The following is a 12,076-nucleotide window of genomic DNA, read 5'->3' as shown; positions in this document are numbered from 1 at the left end:
TCACTTTTGGGGATATCACTTTCATTGCACATTTCATCGTATAAGAGGATTTGACACCCATTGGTCTGATGAGACGCCGCGCTGGTCGTTAGCGTCACGCAAAACTGAAAGTGTCCCTTAAAGTGATCGACCGAGAATACGGCGCCAGTGCTTACATACAGTCACTGTGCAACCAGTCCCACTACTTTTAAATGAGTGGACTGCTAACAGAGAAGTTGAAGGAAGCTTCAGTTTTTACTGACCCTAGTTAAATACGTGGGATACGGGGAAATTGTAGGCCGTCCCCTAATTTAATTTAATTTTTTTTCTCGCAAAGAATAGTTAGCGAATTTCTTGAATTTGTTCACTGCAGCTTTGGCCCAATGGATAGGGAGCCTTACTCGGCTGCGGTATACGTGCGTATAGTTCACACCCTACCGCCTGACAAGCCGCAGGTTTATAAGAGCGGTGCAAGAAGCCCCCCGGCAAGTCGTCCGGCTTTTCAACGGTGCGTTACTTGAGAGCTAGGTTTCGAACAAAACACGATGCTTGCTGCACGAGAACAAGAGCAAAATTAACGGCACAGCTGTCAAGAATTTAGTTCAATGAATTCATAGAATTTGCTCAAATTAAAAGGTCAAATTCCGGTCACTCGCATGTAGAGAGAGTACAAACTTTATTCTGGCCCTAAAAATATTTTTAGAAAATGACGAAATTCAAGAGGTTCTAAATAAACAGTACTAAATTTAACCACGATGTCTTCGAGGCTAACTCGCACAATAACAACGATGTATCCGTATATTTTTCCACATAATTGCGTATTGGGAAAGCGCAGAGGAAACGTGATATCCGTGCGGTTACATAGAAGAGTGGTGCGCGTCACTCTCACGTGATACAGATAGCGCTCTCAGCGCGACCTGCAACGACAGCGGCGACCATAACGTATTTCGCAGTTCGTAACAAAGCGTGAATGCCACGGTAAATTAGCGAAGCGAGAACACTAGAGTCAAGCCTTTGCATCAAGCGTTCTGAGACGCATCGGCCCAGTGAAAAGCATGATGCACCATGCTTCGGATCCAGCTCGTGCGTTCCGCGCGATACTTTGCGTCGCTTGACACATTTTCATTGGAACGCGCCTGAAAAATGCAAGGTCTAATATAAAACCGGTGCCAGGTGAAGGTGAATGGCATATGCCATTCCCCCTTCCCAACAACAAAATAAGAAAGAAAAGAAAAAAAGAAGAAAGAAAGAAAAAAGAACCTACTATACGACATACGTGCTGGGGAATCCAGTCACAAAGTGTATGTTTGCTTCTTTTTTTTTTTCTTTTTGGATACTTAGACAAGTCGGAGGTAATAGCTTACTCACTAAAACATTTGGAGCACAAAATGTATACGAGGCTGGCCGGGCCCTTGCTCGTACACCATATGCGCATATAACAAAAACGAATACAGTAGCCACGAAGCGCAGCTGGAGCTGCATGTGAAAGTGATCAATTGAAGTCGCAGCTCTGCTAGTCTGACTCGTTGTTTTTTTCCTGCAGCGGCAACTATACCAGCTCCACCGTCAAAGCGACGGCGCAGCCTAGAGCAGGAGTCGGCCAAACTCGCCCAACTATTTATCTTCCACAGAAACCAAGGCCTCGCGTTGCAATGTAGCTCGGGCTATAGTTAGCGATGATAAATTTCAGATTGCTTCGATCTGTGCAAGACAGCACGGCCGGTGAACCGAAAAACTAGAAACTTCGTACACAAGCGGAGTTTCGCTTGCATGTTTTATTCTCGCAGGGGTTGGGCTATAGCTCGGAGGCGGCGGAGTTAAGGAGGATATTTTGCGCTGATGCTGCGCGAATTAGCCGCTACCCCGACTCGCTTGGTTGAGTACGGTAACGAGTTGCAGCGCGATGAAAATGTAGAGGGCCGTCATCGAGGTGAATCCGTGGTCAGTGAAACGCGGGGCGAATCGCCAATCACTTTTCGCAGCAAAGCAACCAGTGCGATTTCCACGCACAGCCAGAGCGCCGTCAGACCCGGAAGCACGCGCGTTGTAGACGCGTGCGACGGCGCGGTGCAGCGGCCGGGATTCGCCATGCGTGTCCCTGGGCCGCTGGCGGTGCCGGTCCGTGCAGCGCACGCTATAGACGAAGAATAGAAGCGGCACTCGCGCGCTTTTAAGCGTCGAGGAATTGCAGCGATCTCTCTCTCTCTCACCGATGGGGATCTTTTCGGCGTTGACGATGATGCATGTGTCGTTCTGGAAGGTTGTCTCCGCCTTGCGCACTTCCACGTCTCCCAGATGCACGATGGCCGCCAGGATGCGGTAGATGGTGTCCGTCTCCTGAGCCACCCAGGTGAAAGGAAAGAAAGCAAAATAAATTCCAACCATTACGCTGCGTGCGGTGTTGAACAAGAAGTGTTTACTTTGGGATCCCTTCCTGTATACAAGTCTTTTTACTAATTTACTTATCAATAAAACTGAGTTGAATTGAATTAAACGTAAGTATTCTCACTTGGGAGCCATTGATGCGCGATGTTGAGCTATTAAGCAAAACGAATTGTGCATAAAACAACGCTTACTTTCTATTCCCCACATTTCTTTCTCTTCTTTTTTATTTACAGCGAAGCTGTTAGCCTCTAGTTGGTCAGGAATATTCCTCTCCGCGTGCGCGGTGCTCACAAAAATGTCAGCCATGCATACATGAGGTTGCTCTGTCTGAACGGTGACGCCAATGTAACAAAGCGAGTGTCACCGGAATTACATGTCACCGAAAGAGCCGATGTACTGAGCACACTTTACGCGTAGACTGCATGACGACTTGGCTGTATCCATCTTGGCGAGTATCGCCCACTTCTGGATGAATAGCATACATAGTACATGCGGCAAAATTGGGAGATCGGATTCGGGGTACAACTGTATACTATTACTAAACCTCATTACTATTACTTCTGTCGCGTCCGCTGTATGAAGATAAATGGTGAAAGCGTCATCCACCTAACCTTATTTCATTTCGATGGCAGGACATTACCGCCGATTTCTTGTTTTTAAGATTCATCGTATACCCCCGTTGCTTTAACATCGTACGCTCTAACGAAGGACGCTACTGTTCACGCAAGCACTATATGGCACAGCAGGCTGCAGCTTAGGTTATGCGTAATATTCCGTGACCATGCAGAAACGTCCTCAAAGCCTCTCTTTAGTAGATGTAGCTAATGGGACGCGGACGTTTCGCATGCGTCTACGCAGGCGCAATCATGTCTGTTAGAGCAGATGCGATTAGCGGGCGAATTGCTATGAGCGTGCATTCCCGAAAGCTACGCCGGAGATAAATATTGGATTCGGAGTGCATATGCGTGCGCGGTACGTTACGAAACACTCCGCGTTTCGAGCACGTGGCTTACGTGGATGTTATAGTTAACGGCATGACTATACGCCCGTTGTTAGAGCGAAATGCCACGGCAAGCACAGATGCACGCCGAAGACGAAATTTACCGCTATAGTTTTAATACTGGCCGATCCGTGGGAGGAGGCGCCCTGCACTCACCCCGCTTCCCCTCGAAGCATGCCGGCACTTCATAGCTGAAATTGAGCGTGCAGTGAGCAACAACGCAACCCGTCCCTCACCTTCCTTGATGCTGCCCTGAATCCGCCCCCGATGCTCAGGGGCGTAGCTAGGGGGGGGGGGGGGGCTTATGGGGCTTCAGCCCCCCCCCGAAATTGTTTCGTGCTGTCCATGCACCGCCGACCAAAGTGACCTCCGGCGCCGGAAATCACTCTGGATTTTGTCTAGAATGTCTTTTTCATGCTCGAAAAGACATTTAACCGCGAAGATTGCAAACTCGGGCTGGATTTCGTGGCAAGGCCCATACACCGGAAGTCACATAACGCCAAGCAGTCCCATCCGAGCACCAAGTTTCGAGGGCGCTTTGATGGTGAGCGGGCTCGCCGCGGCATCTCACTGAGGCCACGGAATCTGTGGAGCGCATGGATATCAATTGCGAAACTTTATGGGTATAAATCTCATAAGCTCTTGATGTGAAAGGTGCATTAATATTTCCAAAGTTGTGCTTTAGATTTTCAACTGCGGAACTTTGTGGGTTTAATGTTGTTATAAACATTTGACGCCAAATGTCTATTGACTTTTCTAAAGTCTTACATCGTAACATACAACGAGACAAGCCAAATCAACACACAAGCAGACGAGTTGACAAACAGGCAGCGAGGTCCAATGAGACGAAGCGTTGGGGTGGTTCATTTGTGCCGTCATGTCGCATAAAAAAATATAAACATTTTTTTAACCTACGCCAGAACATCCATGTCAAGACACTCACTCAAGCCAGCCAAAGTAAATACGTTCTTATTTATTTTTTCTACTTTGACTTTTATTTGCGAGGACACATTGAGCCTCTTCGATTTTTTTTTTGTTCTCGCTACCTTAACCGCGGGCTGCCAGAGCCAACCAGAGCGCATACGTTTTTCTCGTATTGCCCCGACCACCGTGCGGTACACTTTGGTGCGCGTTCGGTTTGCTCTGGCCGAATGGATTTTCACCGGGCAGAGTTTTGGACGTTTTCTGGCTAGCAGACGAGAAAAAAAAAACAATGGTCGCTCGCCGCCGTCACTGTGGGGACTCGAAGGATTGCACCGCATTCCTTGAGCGGAACCTTTCCGGAAAGTCTTCTTTCGCCGCTGTAGGATACTGAGCAGTATGCGTATGGTTCTCAGTGGAGCAAGCGTCTCATGTTTTCTTCGGTATTCCTTCCGTAGCCCCATTAGGTGCCCGAAGTAGGCATTAGATTCTGGCCAAGATACTTTCCTATGCGTTTCTTTTTCCTTTCGGTGCCTCCGCCTCACAGAAAAAAATACATTGTTGCGGCGCAGCGAATTGTCGCATTGTGAAAGTTCGATTTTGATACTTCTTTTGCGGAAAGTAATAGGCGACAGGACGCTTCAGTTGCCGGATACGTTTATTATATTATTGCGAAAGCAATTATATGGACACTCCAGGCGCATTCCTGCCATCGCCCTCATGTTTCGTATAAAGTCCAAGGGTGATAACATCGTGACCGCGCGCTGCATGCTGTATGTGCGAGTGAAAGCGTAGGAGGGGAAGTGGAATGGGTGAGCCAACGATGGTGGCTCAGTCTTGTGTGTGCAAAGGAGAAAAGCGGGGAGCAAGCGCGCCACCTTCCGTCGCGCGCAATACATCGGGGGGAGTGGATAGAATGGGGGCGGAATCTAGGATTCTGTGAATCTATGATTGTGCAACATGTTTATTTGCCTTGTTTGACACATTATATACAGTTACTTCTTTATTACAGTATTATGTACGCATTATACAGTTATTACAGTTATACAGTTATTAGACGCATTATATACAGTTAACTTATACAGTTGCATACGTGTACTCATTGGAGACTTATACGTATACTTAAATATCTTGTTGCGAGGTTTTGTGTATACATGCAGTGAACTTTGTTTCCAGTGACACTTTTTTGTCCTTTATCAAGCAGTATTTTCGCACTTGCATATCCCATTGTATCTTTGCATTTCTAATGTATGAGGACGAGTCAAATGAAAGTGAGCCTACCCTAACCGCGCAATAATGGTTCGGTTCATTATCTGCGAGGCATGCGCGTAGGAGAATGGCATGTCTCATTTACAAAAGTGACACGCAGGTGTGAAGGTAAACGTTCTTTAATGCTCTCATACACTGGGTTGAATATGGTTGCGTCACATAATGGACACTTCAAAAGTTGAACAACTCGGTGTCGCGAAGTTTTTGACAGCTGAAGGTGTTTCCAAAACAGAAATTAATCACCATGACTGCCGTGTACGTTGAACACTGCATTTCATTGACCACTGTGAATCGTTGGAGCAAACGGTTCAAAGGACGTTGCAAAGACATTCCAAGACCGGGCCAGAACCATCGTGCAATCACCCCCCACACAATTTCAAAGGTTCATGAGCTGCTGAAACAAGAACGGAGGATAAGCATCGATGAACTGGCAGACCGTCTGAACATCAGTCACGGTTCGGTTCACGCCATAATTCATGAGCTTCTCAGCTATCGGCTCTTTGGTGCGCAATGGATCCCCAAGATTTTTATCCATCGCGAGAAGACGAATAAGTTTCGCGCTGCCTTGACTCATCTGATCGGGTATCACAATGAGCATGGCGACTTCTTGTTTGCAACTGTGATCGGGGACGAACCTTGGTGCCACTACTACGAGCCTGAAACACGACGGCAAAGCTTACAGCGGAAACATTCTAATTTACCACGCCCAAAGAACGTAAAGGCCATCATTTCCGCTGGAAAGGTGTTGTTGACTTTTTTTTTCGATCGACAGGATCCATTACTGATAGAATTTGCTAAATCTTGAGAGGCTATCAATTGTTTCCGATATTGTGAAACGCCAGAACGGCAGCGTGTCGCAATCAAGAACGAACAACGTGGAAAATTGACGAATGGGGTCATCTTGCTCCACGACAATGCCTGTCCCCACGTCGCTTATGTGGTTAATACAAAACTGGCAAAGTTCAAGTGGGAAGCGCTGCAACATCCGCCATACAGCTCAGACCAGTCACCTTGCGACTTCTACATTTTGGGGCAACCGAAAAAACAGCTCAAGGGAACCAGATACAGACTTTTTGAAGCAGCAACCCAAGGAGTTTTATAAGACGGGAATCACGCAACTCGTTAGTCAATAGGACAAATGTCTAAATTCTCACGAAGACTACTTTTAAATAAAGTACCCCGTTGTTGGCTCATTCATTTGACTTGCCCTCATATATTTTGCAGAACTCCTGCTTTTTTTACGTGCTCTCTGTCGCGACTATAACTTCGGTGCAATTACTCACGATACACGACAAGGGACAGCTACTCCTGCGTAATACAATGGAACAAACGACAGCGTCATTGAGATTTTTCACTGGCCATTGCATACATACAAGAATGTAAGCACGGTTCTTGAAAGACAAAGTTTCATTAAGATATTTGTCCTCAACTTGTTCAGTTCATTGCCTTTTAATTTTTCATATCAGCGGCATGCACTGCTTTCCTGGTTTCGAACTGATATAGTTCTAAAGTTCGTGTGATATTTTCTTTACTTAATAAATAGACAAAAAACATGGAAGCATTGACATCAGTTATGTTGGGCACAATTTTTGGCACATACGAGTATATTATTTTATGAAAAAAATACATATTTTACTTGTATTTACAGAGCGTAGCTTTCAAGAATTCGTTTGCAGCATCTTTGGCAATCACAATGCAGTTATTATTCATGTATTTGATCCCTCGATAAATTGTTTAAGAGGAAGCTTTAGCTCGGGCCCAATCCGACGCGGCCTATTCATATACTTGTAAAATGCAGAAACACTTTTCTGAGATAACCCTGCTAATCGCTTTTATTGAAATTGGTTGCATTTGAGAAAGAAAGTTAAATCCTAGCGTCTGTTGGAAACAGAACTTCGATTTAGGGCCTGAATTTTGTTTAAAATATTTTGGCAAATTCGAAAGTTTGAAAAAAATAGAAGCACGGCGTTTACAAACTAATAGCTATGCACGAAGAACAGATATTGTGGTTCTGTAAACGGCATTTATTATAACAGTCAAAGCGGACAAGTTTGCTGTGTCAATTTGTATCTTACGTTAATTGGTTACGTTGTGTACAAGGGTTCTGCAAAATCCGTATTTCCACAATACTAAATTTTTTTCTGATTCATGTGTAACATATTTATTTTGTCCGCTGTAGATGTACAATTAGATGCAATTCACAGAATTGTGATATCATTTTTCATTGTTGAGTCACGGAGTTTTAAACTTGACAGTTTCGTTTGCCGAAAATTTTCAATTTTGGCCAATTTTTAATAAATAATTGACCTCCTAAATGAAAAATTCGAAGCCAGTAGTCACTAGAATTAAACTTTGCCACAAACCTCCTCAAATTTGCTGAAGTGGTTGCAGGGAAAAACGTGCAGCTACATATATATATATATATATATATATATATATATATATATATATATATATATATATATATATATATATATATATATATATATATTGGGCCAGTGGCGTAGCCCCCCCCCCCGAACAAAATTTCTGGCTACGCCACTGCCGATGCTGTATACTATTTTTCACGTTTGTCCGATTTGTGTGACCCGCTATCGCCCAGTTTTAAGTTCACATCGGCGACAGAGCACTGGTGATAATTTGTTTCTAAGATACGTTCTCTGCGACTTTAGTCATTTAGAGTTGAAATCCACTAACGCTACAACGATGGCCGCATCGTCGTCACGAAAGTTCTCCGAGTCTTCTTTGCCAGCGTGCCAGCGATACGCAAAGCGTCACTAATAGTCTCTAAGGGAAGATGTGGTTAGCGGTCCGTATATAGGCGCTATGCGTGCGCGTCCACGGCAAGCGCCCCTAGCGGAACACTAAAGCTATCCAGAGGCACCACAGCGGATGCGCATGATAAGAAGCGATCTGTCACTGCCAGAGCAACCGCACGGGATGATGGAGTTCAGTTTTGTATACGTGTGGCCTGGTTATATCCTTCTCCGCACACTTTCCGCAATTTCGCGCGTGGCTGCACTTACGGCTGACCGAAACCCGAGCAGTTGGAAGCCTTGCTTGATGTTGTTCAGCCTGTCGACGTGAGTCGACGCGGTCTCCTTATCCGACGCCGCACCGTTGAGGTACCTGCGGAGAAAGCGCAATCTTCAGGTGGCTCGAGACCGAGTCGTTGTTCGCTGCGCGTGGACGGCGTGCTCGATGTTGTTGCAGACACTTTCGAAGCATCTCAATTACGTGCGCATTTCGTTCCTTCTCGGCAGCTAGCCCGCCCCCCTATACGCCTGTCATGGTCTGTAAGCATGACATATGCGTGACGCGCGTACGGTCTGGTCCGCAAAAAATAAAAGCGTAGCTCACCGCAAGCGTGACCGCAGCGCGCGTGGCGCTTAGTAAACGTGCTACAGTTGTCGACGCTGACCTGCTTTGATAGAGCAGAAACTCAAGAGTCTAAGCAGGCATTCTACGCCCTCAAATCGTGTCTGCCCATGGAACTCCCAAAGCACCGCAGTGCTTCGCAGTCGCTGATAGGTGCAGTTTTATTTTTAAAGCCCCCGGACGTACATACGTTACATACGGATCCTCGTATCCAGCGTGAATGGTTCCATAATTTTATTCAGTCGGAAAAAATGTGCCCTGGGATCAGGAGCATTGACCAGGTTGTATATAGAGAGCGGGAAAACACCGTTAAGAATATTCTGTGGTTCTGAACGCGTATTTTGCGAGAGACCTGTCGTGGCAAATGCTCCTGTTTCTATGCCATACATTGGGGCCCGTCCTGTACATTCACGTATGTCCCTGTAGGCGGCGCTAAGAACGTTTGCAGCTGCCATGGAATAGCTCGCTTTCTTTTCTAGACAACCATTGGCGCTGTTATGAAAACGGCAGCAAAAATTATGTATAGTCTCTCAGCTGCCCATTCCAGCTCAGAGCTCAAGGAAAATGTGCATTGTTTTAATCACACGTTCTTGAATTGCAACCCTTGGCACTAGTCACTTACCTGTGCTGCCTTTTGCCAGTGGTGTCGAGGTAGTAATTTCCGAGCTGCCTGATGTCGGCCAGACCGTCGTACAGGTAGTAGAAAATGTGGAAGTTGCGCTCTTGTCTGCAAAAAAAATAAAACAAAACAGAAACAGGATTCCCATGATGCTTCGTACTAACCAGCGTTTCTATTATTGCTCTATGCCAGTAAAAGGCAACACAAAACACTTACGGTGCTTGCCACACCACCCGAGACTGCTCCAGGAGGTAGACCGATAGCTTACCTAAACATGGGTGAAAAGAGGCATATTTAGCGCTTGTGCTGCCGGATACACCGGCGGCGGTTTGGTGCGCAGATATGAGAACCACTCACAACAGCGGCCTACAATTTACTGCTGCAGACATGAAAACCATTGCATACACCCTGCACCGTAGGTATACGTCTTGCACTCTCTTTTGACACCGCGCTCTCATTCGCAAAAGTCACACTCAAACACTAAGCGTTCTCAGGACGAATTCGGCATGGTCATACTGTACTAATCATCCGTGGCGTAAATTCATATGGAAGAAATGCAAAGCAGGTAAATAGATAAATAAATAAAGAATTAAAACATACAGAATTGTAAAAAGTTCATTCTTAAACATGAAAGGAGTGCTGGCAATATCTTTGGCCCTGAGGGTATACTAAATAAAGTACTAAGAATAATAAAACAAAATAAGCTGCCTGTCCCATTTATTAACTCCGTTTTCATTTTTTTATTGACCTCGATGTTGTGCGTTCAATTGACGTACATTAGTGTGCGTTCACCATCACCTCGATGACGTGAGATTACTCTGCTTCGGCCTGCGCCCAAGCAGAGTAAAACTACTCCACGGGTAGGTACAAGAATTCTAAATAAAAATCGAGTTTAGTATAGATTAACTGTAGTTAGTTACTACCCAAAATCGAGCTGCCATCTGCAGCAGCAGTTCCTTCGTTTTGAAAACGTAAGCAAGTGTCGACATTCAGTGGCTTCAAAAAGTGATGGCCCTCTCTCCATAATGCAGGTTACATATACACATCAGGATTTGGTGCTGACCGCACGGACGAGCCTATTCTATGCACACAGTCCACGCGTCGAGGTATACGCACCTCCGGTGATCTTTCCCTGCTCCGTGAAGGTCAGGTCTAGGAACTTTCCGAATCGACTCGAATTGTCGTTGATGCCCGTCTTGGCGTTGCCGAACGCCTCCATGATGGGGTTCACCTGCAAGATCTTGTCCTCCAGGTTGCGGTTTGTCGCCTGTGCAGCGCAGCGTCGAGGAGTTATTCTCGTTAAGTCCTTCAGCAAATCCTTCGCGCAACGCATGCGGAAAATGCTAACAAACAAGCCAACACTTTAGTGACAGGAGTAGTATACCATGCCTCCAGAGACTTTAGCTATAAGGCATGGACGTACGTCACTACAGAGTATATGTGTATATATAGGCGCTGAAGACATCTCGCTGAATTTCATGTAGGAGATGCAGCTGTGTACCATACGTGACGAGATGTTGTGGATTGTGACAGGTTTCATAACGCATAGCACTTGCGCAGCAAAGCATAGTATACGTGATGGCAATAATACAGCTGTTCTGAAAAAAAAAACAGCATAACCGGGAGCAGTTCGTTTCAGCCGCCTACGGTATACTTTCATTGAAAACAAGCAAAATAATTCTTGCTTGGATGCTGATTAGCCCTACCATTTTGTTAAGTTACGGATATACAGTGTGCCGGAAAGATGTCGGAGTTCTGACGAGTGCAAGAAAGCAAGCAGGTCTGCTAGACAGCGGTAGGCGACGCGTTTTCGCTGTTGTTACGCACCTTTCCCAGAGCCACAAGTTGCCTGAGAAGGAGGTTGGCGCTCTCGGTTTTGCCGGCTCCGCTTTCTCCGCTGATGACGATGCACTAAAAAAGGCAAAAAAAAAAGAATGTTTTAGCAAACTGGCGCCGTTTTCAAATAAGCATTTCGGAGCATTTACCAATCTTGTTATGATACATTTGATTACGGTGGCTCAAAAATCGGAGGTACCGAATCTCACCTGGTTCCTCTTTTGGTGCAGCATGCTGTGGTAGGCAGCATCCGCGACTGCGAATATGTGCGGCGGGTTGTCCAGTTTGGCACGATTGCGGTACCTTAACGAGACCTGCAGCGTGGACACGTGGATGGGGAGCACGTAGGGAAAGATTTATCGAAAGTGACGTTGCGGGCCCTGCGTCATGTGATTACTATAGGCACCGTTTCGTAAACTAACGTGATCTCTTCGTGAACATGTTTTATTTCAGGGCACTAATAAACTATCAAGCTCGCTTCGTATTATATAGTGATAACAGGTGGTAGTAACATTCCAGGGAAACGTGTTACGCCGTACAGCTGTATGGTAAAAAAATAAAATAGTAAGCGATAGTTCGTGTTCCGCAGGTGAGAAGCAGATTAGCCTATTTATCATAAGTGCGCTCACAATGTAGTACCGGCTTACTAATGAGGCAGTGTGGTTGAAGGGTTAAATACAATGTTTGGA

At 45.8% G+C, this 12,076-nt stretch overlaps 1 protein-coding gene across 2 annotated transcripts in view; it reads right to left on the bottom strand.

Annotated features, from left to right (window-relative positions):
* Positions 1–12,076, bottom strand: part of ninaC (STKc_myosinIII_N_like and MYSc_Myo21 domain-containing protein ninaC) — a 172,409-nt gene that overhangs the window by 19,498 nt on the left and 140,835 nt on the right. For both annotated transcript variants that reach the window (XM_065434723.2, XM_065434722.2), the window contains exons 14-20: positions 11,597–11,701; positions 11,379–11,462; positions 10,668–10,818; positions 9,768–9,819; positions 9,555–9,659; positions 8,581–8,683; positions 2,190–2,316 (exon numbers count right to left, since the gene is read on the bottom strand). In XM_065434723.2, the coding sequence (XP_065290795.2) occupies positions 2,190–2,316; positions 8,581–8,683; positions 9,555–9,659; positions 9,768–9,819; positions 10,668–10,818; positions 11,379–11,462; positions 11,597–11,701 (727 nt within the window). The remainder of the gene's footprint in view (positions 1–2,189; positions 2,317–8,580; positions 8,684–9,554; positions 9,660–9,767; positions 9,820–10,667; positions 10,819–11,378; positions 11,463–11,596; positions 11,702–12,076) is intronic.

Source organism: Dermacentor albipictus, chromosome 1, assembly GCF_038994185.2.
Source record: "Dermacentor albipictus isolate Rhodes 1998 colony chromosome 1, USDA_Dalb.pri_finalv2, whole genome shotgun sequence".
Taxonomy (NCBI): domain Eukaryota; kingdom Metazoa; phylum Arthropoda; class Arachnida; order Ixodida; family Ixodidae; genus Dermacentor; species Dermacentor albipictus.
This window is presented reverse-complemented; position numbering and strand designations above follow the sequence as displayed.